General features: G+C 38.0%; 1 protein-coding gene across 3 annotated transcripts in view; it reads left to right on the forward strand.

Annotated features, from left to right (window-relative positions):
- The window catches only part of LOC105489076 (centlein), a 514,234-nt gene that overhangs the window by 149,685 nt on the left and 343,328 nt on the right, over window positions 1-21,221 (forward strand). For all 3 annotated transcript variants that reach the window (XM_071077831.1, XM_071077829.1, XM_071077830.1), the window contains exon 2: window positions 3,940-4,028. In XM_071077831.1, the coding sequence (XP_070933932.1) occupies window positions 3,940-4,028 (89 nt within the window). The remainder of the gene's footprint in view (window positions 1-3,939; window positions 4,029-21,221) is intronic.

Below are 21,221 nucleotides of genomic sequence, written 5' to 3' on the forward strand. Positions count from 1 at the left end.
CCAAAGTGCTGGGTGTGAGCCACTGTGCCTGGCCTGAGAATAAAGAATTTTATAATGACAGTAGTTTGGGAGGCTGAGGTGGGTGGATCACTTGAGGTTGGGAGTTTGAGACCAGCCTGGCCAACATGGTGAAACCCAGTCTCTACTAAAGTACAGAAATTAGCAGAGTGTGGCAGCATGCACCATTAATCCCAGCTACATGGGAGGCTGAGGCAGGAGAATTGCTTGAACGTGGGAGGTGAAGGTTGCAGTGTGCTGAGATTGCGCCACTGCCCTCCAGCTTGGGCAACAGAATGAGACTTTGTCTCAAAAAAAAAAAAAAAAAAAGGAATTTTATAATGAGTAATCTTAGGTTTTTATTTTTTGTATTCATTTTATTTGTGACGGTCTCCCTCTGTCACCGGTGCTGGAGTACAGTGGTGCAGTCCTGGCTCATTGCAGTGTTGACCTCCTGGGCTCAAAGGATCCACCCACCTCAGCCTCCAGAGTAGCTGGGACTGCAGGTGTGTGCTACCACGCTAGGCTAATTTTTGTATTTTTTGTAGAGATGGGGTCTCTGTCTCCCTGTGTTACCCAGATTGGTTTCGAACTTCTGAACTTAAGCCATTTGTCCATCTCAGCCTTATAGGGGTGCTCTACCACATCTGGCTAAGGTTTTTATTTTTGTTATTTAAAAAGAACATCGTTTAGTGCCTGAAGGAAAAATATAAAGAGAATATGAGTGATTGATAGTAGTTAGTTTCCTTGTATTAATGTCTGGAACAGTTTGAAAACTAGTTCTGTGTTTTTTTGGGGGGGAATTTTTTTTTGTATATGAAAGTTTTTTTTTAATAATTCTAGATGTAATCCAAATTGAACATAATATAGCATTTAAATAACTAAAAAATTCACAAAACTCATATATAATGCAGTTCCACAATCCATTTGTAACATTTTATTGTTCACAAAAGAATTTTTTTTCATATCACCAGACTTACTGTACAGCATGGTGTTATAGTTAATAACAATAGATTGTGTACTTGAAAATTACTAAGATAATAAATTTTAAATGCTCTCATCACAAAAAAATGGTGGGTGTATGAGGTAATGGTTATGTTTTCTTCTTTGTTTTTTGAGATAGGGTCTTGGTCTGTCGCCCAGGCTGTATGGTGGCACGATCATGGCTCATTGTAGCCTTGACTTCCCGGGCTCAGCGATCCTCCCACCCTCAGTCTCCTGAGTAGCTGGAACTACAGGTGTATTCCACTACGACTAACTAATTTTTAAGTTTGTAGCGATGGGGGTCTCACTATGTTGCCCAGGCCAGTCTCAAACTTCTGGACTCAAATGATCCCCTCCCATCTTGGCCTCCCAAAGTGCTGGGATTACAGATGTGACCCACTGTGCCAGCCCTAATGGTTATGTTAATTAGCTTGATTTAACCATTCTAAAATGTATACATAAAACATGTTGTATGCCATAAATATATGCAATTTTTAATCTGTCGATTAAAAAATACTAAAAACCAAAAATTCCAGAAGAAGAAATGGGTAAATACATTTCTAATCTTGAAATAGAGAAGGCTTTTCTAACTGGTACATGAAGTCCATAAGCCATAATGGAAAAGATGGATACATTTGAGTATGTAAAATTAATAACTTGCTTTTTCAAAAAAATCAATAAGCAACAACAGACTGGGAAGAATATTTCTGACAATGGGTAGACACAAGTCTGATTTTAAGATTTCCTCTAAGTTTCCAACAGCACTTATATTTCATTGACAGAACATAGTCGTATAACCCATAAGGCAAGAGAGATCGGTCTGTTACTTGGGCAGAATTGTTTCTGTAACCAAAAAGAACGGATGATGGAGATAGAAATTGAGGTATCTGCCACACAAGTAAAATGAAATCACTAAACATACAGGATTATTAAACGAAATGTGCTGTGAAAACAAAATTGCAACTGGAAAAGGGGTTACTAGAGACTTGGGAGTTTTGGTGACTATGATAGTAGTCAGGGAAGAATTCACTTGAGATATTATTTAAGATTTAAGCAAAGACTTGAATGAAGTGAGGGAATACTCTATGTGAAAATGTGATGGATGATGCAGTATGTGCATTGGCCCTGGTTCAAGTAGAGTAAGAACGTCTGTGTGAGCAAGGAGGAAAGTGACGGCTGAGGTTGGGAAGGTGTATATGGGCCAGGCCATATGGACTCTTGTAGCCTTGACACAGAGTTTGGATTAGTTTCCTAATTTGATGGAAACCCACTGGAGAGTTTTGAGTTAGAAGGCTGTGAGACCATGATGGAGAGCTGGGCAAGAGACGGAATTGACTTGGACTGGGGTGATAGTGGTAGAAGTGGTGAGAGTGGTCAGAATTTGCCTATAATGTAGATAAAGACAGTAGGGTTTGTTGATGATTGGATATGAAGTGTGAGGAGAAAAGAATAACCAAGATTGGCCGGGCACGGTGGCTCATGCCTGTAATCCCAGCACTTTGGGAGGCTGAGGCAGGTAGATCATGAGGTCAGGAGTTCGAGACCAGCCTGGCCAATATGGTGAAACCCTATCTCTACTAAAAATACAAAAATTAGCTGGGTGTGGTGGTGCGTGCCTGTAGTCCCAGCTACTCAGGAGGCTGAGGCAGAAGAATCACTTGAACCTGGGAGGCAGAGGTTGCAGTGAGCTGAGATTGCGCCACTGCACTCCAGCCTGGGTGACAGAGCAAGACTCCGTCTCAGGAAAAAAAAAAAAAAAGAATAATCAAGATTGACTCCTAAGTTTTAGATCAACCTAACCCTAACACCCAGCTCACGGGCAGGCTGCATGTAGCCCAGGATGGCTTTGAATGCGGCCTAACAAATTATTAAACTTTCTTAAAACATTATGATATTTATTTTGCAATTTTTTTAGCTCATTAACTATTGTTAGTGTTAGTGTATTTTATATGTGGCTCAAGATAATTCTTCTTTCACTGTGGCCCAGGGAAGCCAAAAGATTGGATACTACTGTTTTAGATCTTTGAATAAACGAATAGATGGCAGTATCAATTTCTGGGAGGGAGAGGGGCAGATTTGTGAGAGGGTAAGGAACCAATAATTTTATTTTGGACAAGTTAAATTTAAGATATCTATTAGGTTTTCAAGTGGAATTATTGAATATGCAGTTGGAGATAATTATGGAATATGCAGTTGAATATGCAGTCTGGACCTAAGAGTAGAGGAAATGACTCTAGATAGAAATGTGCGAGTCTCAGTGTAGCGTTGGTATTTAAAATCATGGGTCTGATATAAGGTCACCCAGGGCAGTGGTTCTCAACCCAGAGTGCATAGATTCACTCAAGGCACTTTTAAAACATAGTGATGCTTGGATCTAACCTAAGACCAATTAATCAGAATCTCTAATTCGTCCCTATTTTTTAAAAGCTCCCCAAAAGGGATTCCTGTCAGCCAAGGTTAATAACAACTAACCTAGGTAATAAGGACTGAAATTACCCATTGTCCTTTGGATTTGGCAACATAGAGGAACTTGAATAATGATTTTATCATAATGGTGGGGAGGAAAATCTTACTGGGAAGCATTATAGAGTGAATGGGAGATAGGAAATAGACATAGTAATTAGAGGCAACTCTTTCAGGGAGTTTTGATAAAAGGGGAGCTGAAAATGGGGCAGCGGTGAGGGAAGTTTCCTTTTAGAGCAAATTTAATTAGATATTTAGCATTTCAACAGTTGTATCCCAAAATATAGGTGATAGAAATAGTAAAAGTGAATGTGGATTACCTGTGTAATAACTTTTTAAAATAAAGCTTTCCCCCATACCTTTAAAGAGAGTCAGTTGGTGTAGTTATACAACTAGGGATCAAGTAATTGGTTTTTCATTTTAAAATTTAATGTAGTATCTTATTTCACTATCACTACAAAGCAATGCATCTAAATTCTCTTTTATTTCTTTAAGGCTGATAAAGAATTTGTATGGTCTTTGTGGAAACGCCTCCAGGTGACAAACCCAGATCTCACACAAGTGGTCAGTTTGGTTGTGGAAAGGTGAGCTCTCAAATTATTTTTTCATGAGTGTTTGGTGTGTTGAGTTTGTTTCTCTTCATTATTAAAGTTAATACTTGTCATTAATCTCCTAAAGATATCCATTTAATGTCTAAATAAATGTGGAGCCGAAAATTAAAATTGTTGGATAATGAAGGGTGCCAGTTCACCAAGTATAGGTAGGCCCTATTCCTGTTCATATTCTGACGTATTTGGAGAGTGTGTAGTTAAGAGATAAAACTATGTGTTAAATACTGTGTGTGTGTGTCTTGAGCTGTTACAGTTCAACCTTAAAAATCGGCGAAGTCCCTGTTGTTTGACTTTTTACTCATAGACTGCCCCTATAGGGAACTTACTAGACGTGACTCAGTTTTCCCCTAAGATAACTGCAGTGTGTAATTGAAAGCCTGGGATGACCTTGCCGGTGTAGACTAAGTGTTCTGGAGTAGATTAAGGGATTTTACTTAGCACTCCATATTATCCTGTAGGAACTGCCCATTTAACTGTAGATTGTTGGGCCTCTTCTTGGTCATTAGAAGCAGTGGAATGATCCTGGGTTCTTCCTATCAAACATTTGGTATATTCCCATGACACTTAGCACAGCAATTAAAACACTTGCTTTCCTAGTAAATGGATTTCATTACACTTCTTAAATGAGAAGCTAAACATATGGATACCTTTTCCTTTTTTAAAAATTGGAATCATGATCCTAAAATCTGAATATCATTTTTCATTACTTGAATTATATTCACCTTTGGAGTCTCTAGTCCTGGGATCATTCCAGTGTTGTCTGAAATTTGACTTGTTAAAAATCTGTGATACATGCCTGAGTATGTCTAATTTTACCATCTTTGGTTATTATGAACACTTAAAATAGTATAATCAGTTTCTTCTCATGTGGCTTGTATGTCTGATTCATCAATCATTTTTTTCCTTCTGATGATCAGAATTAAGTCTTTTGTTGAAGTACCCTTATTTCTTCCTCAATCATTTTTGAGATGAAATGTGATCACTCTCAGACTCCCTCTGTTTTTTTAGTAGAATAAGCCTTCTAGAGAAGCCTTGGGACTTCAATTGTCATTTCCATGATTCTTTATTCTCCCCTCCTTTTATTTGTTATTTTTTAAAACTTTCTAAACCTATCCATAATTTTTACTTTTCTCCTGGTTAAACAGAAGCATATATTAAATTATTGTTAGTTCATTTTCCTCATCCTTTACAATATCTATTTTTCATATTTATAATATACAAAGTATACATTCATATAACATACAATTTATAAATAAACATACTGTATATGAGAGGTAGGTGTTCAAAAGTCTTTTGTTGATAAGGTGTAATGAGAAATTTTGGAGATTACTGTTTTATAACTGTGACTCTCAAAATTTAGTGTGCACAAGTTATACTTGGAAAATTTATTAAAATGAAGATCTCTGGGCCTTTTACCTGATCTACTGAATCTCTAGGGGTGGGATCTAGGTTTAAAATAAAGTTTAAAATAACATTTCCAGGTAATTCTGGTGTCTGTAGATTACACTGTGAGATTCCTTGGATTTTGAGTTTATTTTTGAAATTAGAAACTGTAAGTGGCATTTATAATTTTATTACTATGTAAATACTTCCTAGAGAACCATGTAGTATGTTCACATCCACTGAGAAGTGAAAATGTTACGCCAAATACTCAACCCATGTCTGTTAAAAATAATGTTCTAAATATCAAGGTCAAACAGATGATCTTTCTGTGTAGTCTATTAATTGTCCAAATTATGATCCATTTAGGTCTGTTTAATTTTTAAACCATGGACTTCCTGGACAGCATTCCCCCCCTGGAATTTCTCATTGCCCTTCTCTTTAGTTTTTCTTATAAAGAATGTCTATGTTCTTTGTCAGACATTTGTATAATAGGCTGAGGACATTTTTCCTTGTCCTCTTTGGCTTATGGTATGGATTACTTTCTGAACCTACTCACATTTGTCATTTTAGATTTTCTTTTCATTGTACAGCTGAACTTATTACACAGTTTCTAGGATTCCAGATCATCCTTTTCTTTTTTGTCAGATTATTTTCAAGTATTTTTTTTTTCTGAGAAAGGATGGACAGGTGGCACATTTTCTGACTCCTTATATGACCGAAAATGTCTTTCTTTTGCCCTTACACTTAGTTGGCACTTCAGCTGAACATAATTATTTTATGTCAATGTATTTTGCCTTGGATTTTTGAAAGCATAGTTCTGTTATCTAATTCGAGCATACTGTAATGCTACCAAGGAGCCCATCAGTGTGATTCTTGTTTCTTCCTAGATACTTGCTTGAAGCTTGTAGGATTTTCTCTTTAGGTGCACTATTGTAAAATCTCAACATCATCTGTTTATTTGGGTCCTTTGAAAGTTTATTCTTCTTGGTCTTTGGTGGGCCTTTCCATCTCAAAATGTGAGATTTTCTTTTGATTGATACAATGTTCTCATATCTTTTCTTCATTGTATTCTTTGTTTTAGCACTCTGTTAGAGGTTGGAGCTTACAGATTTGACCTTCTTTTCTGTTTTCTTTCTTATCTCATGTTTTCCATCTTTTTATCTTTTGTTGTATCTCTTCGGTGGCCTTCCTACTTTTTGTTCCATCAATAAGTGGAATTCTTCTGTTTGCTCTATGCTATGATCTGAATGTTGGTGTCCCACCAAAATTCGTATGTTGGACCCTAATACTCAATACGATAATGTAGATGAGACCTTTTGGAAGTGATTACATCATGAGGGCTCAGCCCTCATAAATGGGATTAGTGCCCTTCTAAAGGGATTTAAGGAGCCTCCCTTCTCTTCTGCCATGTGAGGATACAGAAGGTGTCATTTACATCGAACAGACCCTCACCAGACACTGAATCTGCTGGTGCCTTGATCTTGGACTGCTGGTGCTCCAGAACTGCGAGCAGTACATTTCTGTTGTTTATAAATTACCCATCTAAGGTATTTTGTTATAGCAGCCCAAATGGATGAAGATTCTCTCTGATTATTTGAATTTTTAAATTTTAGCAGTCAAATTTTTACCTCTAAAAATTACTTATTTTTAAATGTTTTCCTTTTTCAAAGTAGCTTTCTTTAATAAAATAACTTTTTAATCTTTCTGATTATAATTTTTTAAGTTCTTTTCTGTTTCTTGTGTTATCTTTGTTTTCTGTTGGGTAACTTCTGTTTATTCTTCCTAGTTTTTCTTTTTTTTGAATTAAAAAAAAATTCCTTGTCTTTCTCTTTGATACTGTTGATTTTCTTCAAGTGTATGATGAACATTCACTGCCTTGCTTTTATATAGGCATGTTGCTCGTATGGGTTTGCTTTTGTTTTTTGTATATCTGTTTACCGGAAGGTTTCTCCTTTGAATGTAAGGATCGCCTGTGGGCTTTTTGTAAGGGTTGGGGAGGGGCCTATCCACAGGCTTTCCTGAAAGGTATGTAGTAGATAGACTTCATTGTGGTGAATGAGAGTTAGGTCCTGTAAGTCAGGTCCTTTTCTAATTCTGTTGCTTGCCCAACACTCTGAGTAGGGATCTTTGCCAGGCAAATGGTTGTTGTTTTGAATGCAGATTTTGGCCATTTGATGTAGGCAAATGTTGCAGGTAACTGTTCTGAACATGGATGAGTGGGAGGCTCAGCTTTTTTTGGTAAATGGTTTCTTAATTAATTGTCTTGATTCCGGCAGGCTTCTGCTGTCTGTACTTACTAATTGGGTACTTAGAGCCTTTCTGGGGCCTCTTCTATGAAAAGCAGCATCCTCTTCTGTAGACTTCTATTTAGGTTTTGGATTATAATTTTTCTCTTTTGGTTTATTTGTTTCTATGAGTCTATGCTTCTGTTTTTAAGATATTTGTCAAATTTATAGTTCATTTGTGGCTGCTTCTCTTGTTTCCCATGCTGATAAGAATGTATTTAACGTGGTGTGACTTCGGGTTGTCAGTGTCGTGTTGTTAGCTCATCACCTCAGAAAGAAGTATAATATCATTTTTAGGGTTATGGTATATTCTATTATTTAGATATAGTATATTTGTATTTAACCACTGTAATTTTGTTGTACATTAGGACTATTTTAAAGATAGTATAATAATGCTGTGATGAATGGCTTTTTGGATAGTTTGCCCTGTATTATTGGTTTCAACCGATTGTGCTACTGACCTAGTGAATAGAGGCTGAGATTGCTAAACATCTTGAAATGAAAAGAATAATCCTGCCCAATTAAAGAATTATACTATTTTACTCCATATGCCAGTAGTACCCGTTTGGACTGTCTGTGTAGATGTGTTGTGTGTATATGCTTTACTTTTTATTGTGGAAAAATTCTAATTAGGTGCAAAGACAGAGAGAATACATTATTGAACTCTCATGTGTACTCATCACTCACCTTGAACAGTTATCAACACACGGACAATCATGTTTCATCTGTAAACCTCTATTCTCTCTCTCCTTCTACCACTAATGGATTTTGAAGCAAATCCTACATATTATGCTGTTTTAGCTACAATTACTTTAGTGTTTACAGACAATTCTAGTTATTAACAGTAATGTTCTAAAAAGTCACTACAAATACTTAATTAGCTAACACTGAACTGTTACTCCTGGAGGAAGTTAAGGGGTTAGGTTCCTGTGAGCCTCTGGTCACAACAATTTTGTCAACTGATCAACACATAGCCTTGTTTTATGTGTGTTTCTGTTTAAAGATATTTCATTTATTGTTCGTTCATTGATGTTGAACTCATGACCAACAGCACTATAACTCATGCCTGAACAAAGCTTATCTAACACATTGTTTTCTCCTTATGGCATGTCACAACCTTCTTATACTTAGGAACACTAGCCAGCACTTCAGCACTGTGCTTGATGATCATTTGAAGGACTGAAGTCATCAAAAACAAGCACCAAAATGTGACAAATGTGGTACTAAATAAACCATGAAAAGGCAACTTGTGTTTATAGTATAAGAGCTGAAGCAGAGTGTCACCTTATTTGACATCAGTTGGAAACATGTGGGTTGTGTGCCTCAAATTTTTTGCCACTTTGTGTGTACCTGCAAATGACTACAATAGTGCCACAGTTTTTATTTATTTTTATTTGTATTATTATACTTTAAGTTCTTGGTTACATGGGCAGTACATGCAGTTTGTTACATAGGTATACACGTGCCCTGGTGGTTTGCTGCACCCATCAACCTGTCACCTACATTAGGTATTTCTCCTAATGTTATCCCTCTGCTAGCCCCCCAACCCTGACAGGGCCCAGTGTGTGATTTTCCCCTCCCTGTGTCCATGTGTTCTCATTGTTCAACTCCCACTTATGAGTGAGAACATGCGGTGTTTGGTTTTCTGATCTTGTGATAGTTTGCTGAGATTGATGGTTTCCAGCTTAATCCATGTCCCGCAAAGGACATAAACTCATCATTTTTTATGGCTGCATAGTATTCCATGGTGTATATGTGCCACATTTTCTTTATCCAGTCTATCATTGATGGACATTTGGGTTGATTCCAAGTCTTTGCTATTGTGAATAGTGCTGCAGTGAACATATGTGTGCATGTGTCTTTATCACAGAGTGACCTATAATCCTTTGGGTATATGCCCAGTAATGGGATTGCTGGGCCAAATGGTATTTCTAGTTATAGATCTTGAGGAATCACCACACTGCCTTCCACAATGGTTGAACTAATTTACACTCCCACTAACAGTGTAAAAGTGTTTCTCTTTCTCCACATCCTTTCCAGCATGTGTTGTTTCCTGACTTTTTTTTTATACTTTAAGTTCTAGGGTACATGTGCACAACGTGCAGGTTTGTTACATATGTATACATGTGCCATGTTGGGGTGCTGTACCCATTAACTCATCATTTACATTAGGTATATCTCCTAATGCTAACCCTCCCTCCACCCCCGTCCCCCCTTCCCACAATAGGACCTGGTGTGTGATCATCCCCGTCCTGTGTCCAAGTGATCTCATTGTTCAGTTCCCACCTGTGAGTGAGAATATGTGGTATTTGGTTTTCTATTCTTGCGATAGTTTGCTGAGAATCATGGTTTCCAGCTGCATCCATGTCCCTACAAAGGACATGAACTCATCCTTTTTTATGGCTGCATAGTATTCCATGGTGTATATGTGCCACATTTTTTTAATCCATTCTGTCACTGATGGACATTTGGGTTGATTCCAAGTCTTTGCTATTGTGAATAGTGCCGCAGTAAACATACGTGTGCATGTGTCTTTATAGCAGCATGACATATAATCCTTTGGGTATATCCCCAGTAATGGAATGGCTGGGTCGAATGGTATTTCTAGTTCTAGATCCTTGAGGAATCGCCACACTGTCTTCCACAATGGTTGAACTAGTTTACAATCCCACCAACAGTGTAAAAGTGTTCCTATTTCTCTACATCTTCTCCAGCACCTGTTGTTTCCTGATTTTTTAATGATCGCCATTCTAACTGGTGTGAGATGGTATCTCATTGCGGTTTTGATTTGCATTTCTCTGATGGCGAGTGATGATGAGCATTTTTTGATGTGCCTGTTGGCTGTATGAATGTCTTCTTTTGAGAAGTGTCTGTTCATATCCTTTGCCCACGTTTTGATGGGGTTGTTTGTTTTTTTCTTGTAAATTTGATTGAGTTCTTTATAGGTTCTGGATATTAGCCCTTTATCAGATGAGTAGATTGCAAAAATGCTCTCCCATTCTGTAGGTTGCCTGTTCACTCTGATGGTAGTTTCTTTTGCTGTGCAGAAGCTCTTTAGTTTAATTAGATCCCATGTGTCAATTTTGGCTTTTGTTGCCGTTGCTTTTGGGGTTTTAGACATGAAGTCCTTGCCCATGCCTGTGTCCTGAATGGTATTACCTAGGTTTTCTTCTAGGGTTTTTATGGTTTTAGGTGTAACATTTAAGTCTCTAATCCATCTTGAATTAATTTTCATATAAGAAGTAAGGAAAGGATCCAGTTTCAGCTTTCTACTTATGGCTAGCCAATTTTTCCAGCACCATTTATTAAATAGAGAATGCTTTCCATATTTCTTGTTTTTGTCAGGTTTGTCAAAGATCAGGTGGCTGTAGATGTGTGGTATTATTTCTGAGGGCTCTGTTCTGTTCCGATGGTCTATATGTCTGTTTTGGTACCAGTACCATGCTGTTTTGGTTACTGTAGCCTTGTAGTATGGTTTGAAGTCAGGTATCGTGATGCCTCCAGCTTTGTTCTTTTGGCTTAGGATTGTCTTGGCAATGCAGTTTCTTTTTTGGTTCCATATGAACTTTAAAGCAGTTTTTCCAATTCTGTGAAGAAAGTCATTGGTAGATTAATGGGGATGGCATTGAATCTGTAAATTACCTTGGGCAGTATGGTCATTTTCACAATATTGATTCTTCCTATCCATGAGCATGGTATGTTCTTCCATTTGTTTGTGTCCTGTTTTATTTCACTGAGCAGTGGTTTGTAGTTCTTCTTGAAGAGGTTCCTTACATACCTTGTAAGTTGGATTCCTAGGTATTTTATTCTCTTTGAAGCTATTGTGAATGGGAGTTCATTCCTGATTTGGCTCTCTGTTTGTCTGTTACTGGTGTATAAGAATGCTTGTGATTTTTGCACATTGATTTTGTATCCTGAGACTTTGCTGAAGTTGCTTATCAGCTTACGGAGATTTTGGGCTGAGATGATGGGGTTTTCTAAATATACAATCATGTCATCTGCAAACAGGGACAATTTTACTTCTTCTTTTCCTAACTGAATACCCTTGATTTCTTTCTCTTGCCTGATTGCCCTGGCCAGAACTTGAACACTATGTTGAATAGGAGTGGTGTGAGAGAGGGCATCCCTGTCTTGTGCCAGTTTTCAAAGGGAGTGCTTCCAGTTTTTGCTCATTCAGTATGATATTGGCTGTGGGTTTGTCATAAATAGCTCTTGTTATTTTGAGATACGTTCCATCAATACCGAATTGATTGAGAGTTTTTAGCATGAAGGGCTGTTGAATTTTGTCAAAGGCCTTTTCTGCATCTATTGAGATAATCTTGTGGTTTTTGTCTTTGGTTCTGTTTATATGCTGGATTACATTTATTGATTTGCGTATGCTGAACCAGCCTTGTATCCCAGGGATGAAGCCCCACTTGATCATGGTGCATAAGCTTTTTGATATGCTGCTAGATTCGGTTTGCCAGTATTTTATTGAGGATTTTTGCATCGATGTTCCTCAGGGATATTGGTCTAAAATTCTCTTTTTTTGTTGTATCTCTGCCAGACTTTGGTATCAGGATGATGTTGGCTTCGTAAAATGAGTTAGGGAGGATTCCCTCTTTTTCTATTGATTGGAATAGTTTCAGAGGGAATGGTACCAACTCCTCCTTGTACCTCTGGTAGAATTCGGCTGTGAATCCATCTGGTCCTGGACTTTTTTTGGTTGGTAGGCTATTAATTATTGCCTCAATTTCAGAGCCTGCTATTGGTCTATTCAGGGTTTCAACTTCTTCCTGGTTTAGTCTTGGGAGGGTGTATGTGTTCAGGAAATTATCCATTTCTTCTCGATTTTCTAGTTTATTTGCATACAGGTGTGTATAGTATTCTCTGATGGTAGTTTGTATTTCTGTGGGGTCGGTGGTGATATCCCCTTTATCATTTTTTATTACATCTATTTGATTCTTCTCTCTTTTCTTCTTTATTAGTCTTGCTAGCAGTCTATCAATTTTGTTGATCTTTTCAAAAAACCAGCTCCTGGATTCAGATTTTTTTGGAGGGTTTTTTGTGTCTCTATCATCTTCAGTTCTGCTCTGATCTTAGTTATTTCTTGCCTTCTGCTAGCTTTTGAATGTGTTTGCTCTTGCTTCTCTAGTTCTTTTAAATGTGATGTTAGGGTGTCAGTTTTAGATCTTTCCTGCTTTCTCTTGTGGGCATTTAGTGCTATAAATTTCCCTCTACATACTGCTTTAAACGTGTCCCAGAGATTCTGGTATGTTGTGTCTTTGTTCTCATTGGTTTCAAAGTACATCTTTATTTCTGCCTTCATTTTGTTATGTACCCAGTAGTCATTCAGGAGCAGATTTTTCAGTTTCCATGTAGTTGAGCGGTTTTGATTGAATTTGTTAGTCCTGCATTCTAGTTTGATTGCACTGTGGTCTGAGAGACAGTTTGTTATAATTTCTGTTCTTTTAGATTTGCCAAGGAGTGCTTTACTTCCAACAATGTGATCAATTTTGGAATAAGTGCGATGTGGTGCTGAGAAGAATGTATATTCTCTTGATTTGGGGTGGAGAGTTTTGTAGATGTCTATTAGGTCCGCTTGGTGCAGAGTTGAGTTCAATTCCTGTATATCCTTGTGAACTTTCTGTCTTGTAGATCTGTCTAATGTTGACAGTGGAGTGTTAAAGTCTCCCATTATTATTGTATGGGAGTCTAAGTCTCTTTGTAAGTCTCTAAGGACTTGCTTTATGAATCTTGGTGCTCCTGTATTGGGTACATATATATTTAGGATGGTTAGCTCTTCCTGTTGAATTGATCCCTTTACCATTATGTAATGGCCTTCTTTGTTTCTTTTGATCTTTGATGGTTTAAAGTTTGTTTTATCAGAGACTTGGATTGCACCCCCTGCTTTTTTTTGTTTTCCATTTGCTTGGTAGATCTTCCTCCATCCCTTTATTTTGAGCCTATGTGTGTCTCTGCATGTGAGATGGGTCTCCTGAATACAGCAAACTGATGGGTCTTGACTCTTTATCCAATTTGCCAGCCTGTGTCTTTTAATTCGAGTACTTAGCCCATTTACATTTAAGGTTAATATTGTTATGTATAAACTTGATCCTGTCATTATGATTATTAGCTGGTTATTTTGCTCGCTATTTGATGCAGTTTCTTCCTAGCATTGATGCACTTTACATTTTGACATGTTTTTGTATTGGCTGGTACCTGTTGTTCCTTTCCACGTTTAGTGCTTCCTTCAGGATCTCTTGTAGGGCAGGCCTGGTGGTGACAAAATCTCTCAGTATTTGTTTGTCTGTAAAGGATTTTGTTTCTCCTTCACTTATGAAAGTTAGTTTGACTGGATATGAAATTCTGGATTGAAAATTCTTTTCTTTAAGAATGTTGAACATTGGCCCCCACTCTTTTCTGGCTTGTAAAGTTTCTGCTGAGAGATCTGCTGTTAGTCTGATGGGCTTCCCTTTTTGTGTAACCCAGCCTTTCTCTCTGGCTGCCCTTAACATTTTTTCCTTCAACTTTGGTGAATCTGACAATTATGTGTCTTGGAGTTGCTCTTCTCGAGGAGTATCTTTGTGGTGTTCTCTGTATTTCCTGAATTTGGATGTTGGCCTGCATTACTAGGTTGGGGAAATTCTCCTGGATGATATCTTGCAGAGTGTTTTCCAACTTGGTTCCATTTTCCCCGATACTTTCAGGCACACCAATCAGACGTAGATTTGGTCTTTTCACATAATCCCATATTTCTTGGAGGCTTTGTTCATTTCTTTTTACACTTTTTTCTCTACGCTTCTCTTCTCGTTTCATTTCATTCATTTGATCTTCAATCGCTGATACTCTTTCTTCCAGTTGATCGAGTCGGTTACTGAAGCTTGTGCATTTGTCACGTAGTTCTCGTGTTATGGTTTTCATCTCTATCAGTTCTTTTAAGGTCTTCTCTGCATTGATTATTCTAGTTATCCATTCATCCATTCTTTTTTGAAAGTTTTTAGTTTCTTTGCGCTGGTTACGTAGTTCCTCCTTTAGCTCTGAGAAGTTTGATTGACTGAAGCCTTCTTCTTCTCAACTCGTCTAAGTCATTCTCTGTGCAGCTTTGTTCCGTTACTGGTGATGAGCTGTGTTCCTTTGGAGCGGGAGATGCGCTCTTATTTTTTGAATTTCCAGCTTTTCTGCCCTGCTTTTTCCCCATCTTTGTGGTTTTATCTGCCTTTGGTGTTTGATGATGGTGACGTACTGATGGGGTTTTGGTGTGGGTGTCCTTTCTGTTTGTTAGTTTTCCTTCTAACAGTCAGGACCCTCAGCTGTAGGTCTATTGGAGTTTGCTTGAGGTCCACTCCAGACCCTGTTTGCCTGGGTATCAGCAGTGGAGGCTGCAGAAGAGAGAATATTGCTGAAAAGCGAGTGTTGCTGTCTGATTCTTGCTCTGGAAGCTTTGTCTCAGGGGTGTACCCTGCCATGTGAGGTGTGAGGTGTCAGTCTGCATCTAGTGGGGGATGTCTCCCAGTTAGGCTACTGAGGGGTCAGGGACCCACTTGTGCAGGCAGTCTGTTTGTTCTCAGATCTCAACCTCCGTGTTGGGAGATCCACTGCTGTCTTCAAAGCTGTCAGACAGGGGCATTTACCTCTGTGGAGGTTTCTGCTGCTCTTTGTTTAGCTATGCCCTGTCCCCAGAGGAGGAGTCTACAGAAGCAGGCCAGCCTGCTTGACATGTGGTGGGTTCCACCCAATTCGAGCTTCCCTGGGGGCTTTGTTTACCTACTTAAGCGTCAGCAGTGGCGGGTGCCCCTCTCCCAGCCTTGCTGCCGCCTTGCAGTTAGATCTCAGACTGCTGTGCTAGCAATGAGGGAAGGCTCCGTGGGTATGGGACCCTCTGGGCCAGGTGTGGGATATAATGTCCTGGTGTGCCGTTTGCTAAGACCCTTGGTAAAGTGCAGTATTAGGGTGGGAGTTACCCGATTTTCCAGGTGTTGTGTGTCTCAATTTCCTTTGGCTAGGAAAAGGAATTCCCTTCCCCCTTGTGCTTCCTAGGTGAGGTGATGCCTCGCCCTGCTTCAGCTCTGGCTGGTTGGGCTGCATCCGCGGACCAGCACCAACTGTCCGACCTGCCCCAGTGAGATGAACCCAGTACCTCAGTTGAAAACGCAGAAATCACCTGTCTTCTGTGTTGCTCATGCTGGGAGCTGGAGGCTGGAGCTGTTCCTATTTGGCCATCTTCTGTTTCCTGACTTTTTAATGATTGCCATTCTAACTGGCAAGAGATGGTATCTCATTGTGGTTTTGATTTGCATTTCTCTGATGACCAGTGATGATGAGCATTTTTTCACATGTCTGTTGGCTGCATAAATGTCTTCTTGTGAGAAGTGTCTGTTCATATCTTTTGCCCAATTTTTGATAGATTTTTTTTTCTTGTAAATTTGTTCAAGTTCTTTGTGGATTCTGGATATTAGCCCTTTGTCAGATGGATAGATTGCAAAAATGTTCTCCCATTCTGTAGGTTGCCTGTTTACTCTGATGATAGTTTCTTTTGCTGTGCAGGAACTCTTTAGTTTAATTAGATCCCATTTGTCAATTTTGGCTTTTGTTGCCATTGCTTTTGGTGTTTTGGATATGAAGTCTTTGCCCTGCCTATGTCCTGAATGGTATTGCCCAGGTTTTCTTCTAGGATTTTTATGATCCTAGGTCTTACGTTTAAGTCTCTGATCCGTCTTGAGTTTATTTTTGTAAAAGATATAAGGAAGGGATCCAGCTTCAGTTGTCTGCATATGGCTAGCCAGTTTTCCCAACACCATTTATTAAATAGGGAATGTTTTCCCCATTGCTTATGTGTGTCAGGTTTATCAAAGATCAGATTGTTGTAGCTGTGCGGTGTTATTTCTGAGGCCTCCGTTGTGTTCCATTGGTCTATGTATCTGTTTTGGTACTGGTACCATCCTGTTTTGGTTACTGTAGCCTTGAAGTACAGTTTGAAGTCAGGTAGTGTGATGCCTCTAGCTTTGTTCTTCTTGCTAAGGATTGTCTTGGCTATGTGGGCTCTTTTTTGGTTCTATATGAAGTTTAAAGTAGTTTTTTCCAATTCTGTGAGAAACGTCAGTGGTAGCTTGATGGGGACAGCATTGAATCTATGAATTACTTTGGGCAGTATTGCCATTTTCATGATATTGATTCTTTATATCCAGGAGCATGGAATGTTTTTCCAATTTTTTGTGTCCTCTCATTTCCTTGAGCAGTGGTTTGTAGTTGTCCTCGAAGAGATCCTTCACATCCTTTGTAAGTTTATTCTCTTAGTAGCAGGTGTGAATGGGAGTTCACTCATGGTTTGGCTGTTTGTCTGTTATTGGCATGTAGGAATGCTTGTGATTTTTGCACATTGATTTTGTATCATGAGATTTTATTGAAGTTGATTATCAGCTTAAGGAGGTTTTGGGCTGAGACAATGGAATTTTCTAAATGTACAATCATGTCATCTGTAAAGAGAGACAAATTGACTTCCTTTCTTCCTATTTGAATACTCTTTATTTCTTTTTCTTGCCTGATTGCCCTGGCCAGAACTTCCAATATTATGCTGAATAAGAGTGGTGAGAGAGGGCATCCTTGTCTTGTGCTGGTTTTCAAAGGGAATGCTTCCAGTTTTTGCCCTTTCAGTATGATATTGGCTATAGATTTGTCATAAATAGCTCTTATTATTTTGAAATATGTTCCATCAATACCTAGTTTATTGAGACTTTTGAGCATAAATGAGTGTTGAATTTTATCGAAGGCTTTAGGTGGTTGTTGTTAAGAATTTTCACCAGTTTCACTGGGGAGTGCATCAGGAGAGCTCTTCAATCATCATCTCTCAATGTTTCTTGTTTTAAACTGCTAAATTTTGGGGTAATTTGTTATACTTCAATAGAAAAATACTGGATCAAAAATACAGTGGCAATTGTGATAGAGATTGTGAAATCACTGACTTTAGAAATTGTACCAACTTATACTTCCACCAGAAAAGATAAGAAGGTGCTTATTTTCTCTACATTCCTGGCCATAATATTGTTTTTAAACTTTTGTATTTTCTTATCTGAAATGTAAAAAATGATATCCTGAAGTAGTTTTCACTTGCATTTCTCTTATTATTTGTAAGTTAACTCTAAGGGCCATTTTATATCTTTTTTCTGTGGGGTTTTTCTTTTATATATCTTTTTCTATCCATTCTCGTGGCATGTCTAATTCATGTCCTATGATGCCCTTCAAACTCACTATATTATGTAAAGAACTTATTGGCTTCTTTTAGTTATTTTACTACCTAACTTTCTCACTATCACAGGCATGCCATTTTCTTACTTTTCTTTAAATTTCACATCTTGAGGGTAATCTTTGATACCTTTTGGACTCTTTGAACAGAAAATCAATGCCTGAGTTCAGCCACTTCCTCTTTTGCAGTGTCACTCAAATTTAGTAATTCCTCTGCGTCCTTAACTTCCAAATCCTCTATCTTGGTTCTCAGTAGCTCAGCTCTGCACATCTTATTGATTTCTTTTCCAAACATCAGTTCTGTTTTACATCTGTACTTTGAGACAAAGGAAGATATTAGCCACCAAAGAAAATAATTTGTAAAATTCAAGTTAAAGGTAGCCAATGAAAATTCTAGGACTTTCTTAATGGATATTTGGAGGAAAGTTGTAACCTTTAAGCTTGGATGCCTAGAGGATATCTCATGTTGCAAAGAAACCCGACTGTGAGATTTAGACATGCATGGCCATCATTAAAACAGATATTTCCACCACATTTACCCATTCATCAGGTATCAGTTGAATGTCATTTGATTGTCAGACACTCTGAAAAAGTTAGAGAAAGAGATAGCTCTGCCTTTAGCTATTGAAGAATACTCTCTAATAGGAAAGACATTTGTAGAAAGAGACAATTTATAATAAGAATTTGATAAATACTATAATGATATTCATATTAATGTAATTATTTCTTTGATCTCTGGAAAAAGTTAAAAAAGTTCTCACTCTCATTAATTCTATTTTAAGTAATCAGAAGTTTATGTTGTTGAAAATGAAATTTTGATTTCCTTAGTAGAATAATATCATGCTAGAAAATGTTTTTGTAGTGTGATTTTATTCTTATAAATTTGTAGAAAATGTTATTTCCTATGATATATAGACATTTAAGTTTACCTTTATGTCACTTTATGAGTTTATTATAAATTACCACTGGAAAAAGGACATTTTGAATATATCATTTGTTTATTAGCTCTACAGATCTAATTTCCTTGCTATTGTATATACACTCTCACTTTAGATTGCTGGTATCATAAGAGTACAACCACTGTATTTTATCTTTAAATGCATAAAGAAACAACCTCAGGAGGCAGGAGTAATAAACATTGAAGAAACAGTAACTTGGAGTTTCTATATTAGATTTACATTAATGTATTCATAGAAATATTAATACTTTAGTAGCCATAAGAGCTAGAATTGTTAAACTTTTCTTTGAATAACTACAAATGTGTGCCAAACTCCAGTATCTTTGCCTTATACACAAATTTCATCTAGGCTTTAAAAATTAATAATACATTATTTTTTCCATAGAGAACTTTGAGTTTGGAGTAAAGTAACAGCAACTGCTATTATTTGCCTGCTAAAATGATATTGTGAATAATTTTGTAGACTTATCCAACAATGTGCTGTCCTGCATTTTGTGTAACTCTAGGTACTGCAGCTTGTAATCCACTTACTGTTACAAAGAATCTCAGGAAGTGAATTATTGTGTTTCTTTCCTGCTGTAAATCCATCCAGAGTTGGGCTATTAATTAATTTCCTCCAGTCTTTTTTTTTTTTTCTTTACATTTACTTCTATGGTTAATCTTTTTTGTGTTACTTTCTGCTTTTTCTTATCTATCAATAGTTATTTCACATGTATTTGTCTTAGGGCAGTGATCTCAGTATGGTCTGTCTGAAGACCTGTACTGGTAAGGAGAATGTGCCAGAATGCATACCAACGTTGTGCCCTCTTCACTGAGAAAGTTTTGATACTTGTCTTTTTTTCTTTCTTTCTTTCTTTTGTTTTTTGAGATGGTGTGTCCCTGTGTCACCGAGGCTGTAGTGCAGTGGCGCGATCTCGGCTCACTGCAAGCTCCGCCTCCCGGGTTCACGCCATTCCCCCGCCTCAGCCACCAGAGTAAGTGGGACTACAGGCGCCCGCCACCATGCCCGGCTAATTTTTTGTATTTTTAGTAGAGACAGGGTTTCACCGTGTTAGCCAGATGGTCTCGATCTCCTGGCTTCATGATCTGCCCTTCTTCGCCTCCCAAAGTGCTGGGATTACAGGCGTGAGCCACCGTGCCCAGCCTTGTCTTGCTTTCTTTTATGGCCAACTAGTAAATACCAAATCACAGTCCTGCATTTTGAAAAGCACTGTCTTAAGTTTCTATACTTTGTTACACACTGCCTTCACTAGAGATACACTAAGCTTTGTTGGTAGAAGAGAATACAATATGAAGAGAACTGGAATAGTGGTCTTCAGGGAATCAACAAATGCTCTTGAGACCCTCATTAAACATATAGGTGGTATAATTAATTATCTTTCCATCTGGATGTTTCCCTGAATTGTTGGATTTGCTTTACTTTTATTGCACCTGAGGATGGAGGGAAGGAGGTGGTTTGGTGGGCAGGAGGGTGCACAGACTATGGGGCATAGAACATTTAGCATAAAGTCAGTCAGTGGAAGCATTTCTAACTGGACAGGGTAAAGTTAAAAAAAAAAGAGCTTTTTGTTTTGGTTTCAATGGATGGAGTGACTTCTCACACTAATTACTGCTTTGGAATTAGATTGGAGGATGTTTACTATGTTTTTAGGTAGACTTCTGGTTTTAATGATGTACTAGTCTGTTCTCACACTGCTAATAAAGATATACCTGAGACTGGGTAATTTATAAAGAAAAAGAGGTGGAATTGACTCACAATTCCAGATGGCTAGGGAGACCTCACAGTCATGGCAGAAGGCGAACAAGGAGCAAAGTCAATGTCTTACATAGTGGCAGACAAGACAGCATGTGCAGTGGAATTCGCTTTTATAAAACCATCAGATCTTGTGAGACTTGTTCACTATCATAAGAATGGGGTTGGGGGTGGGGGTAAGATTCGTGCCTGTGATTGAGTTACCTCCCACTGGGTCCCTCCCACCACATGTGGGGATTATGGGAGCCACAATTCAAGATGAGATTTGGGTGGCAATACAGCCAAACCATATGAGATAATACATGGATGTACTAATGCATTGTTTTATTGTCATGATAATTATGCTCTCTTTGCCCTCATTTTTAGAAATTATTCCAGAAATAAGAGTATAATAAAGTACAAGTTGAAACTGTGTTTTTGTGATTCATTAGATATCATGAGCAAATCATGTATAGATAGATTGTGCTTATTCAATAGTCTCTTGAACATTGCTTTGAAAGCATTTATATTTCATTGTAATTATTTATGTGTGTCAATTTGTTGCCTTTTCCATTGAACAGTCTGAG

This window comes from Macaca nemestrina, chromosome 14 (assembly GCF_043159975.1).
Source record: "Macaca nemestrina isolate mMacNem1 chromosome 14, mMacNem.hap1, whole genome shotgun sequence".
In the NCBI taxonomy this organism is placed as follows: Eukaryota; Metazoa; Chordata; class Mammalia; order Primates; family Cercopithecidae; genus Macaca; species Macaca nemestrina.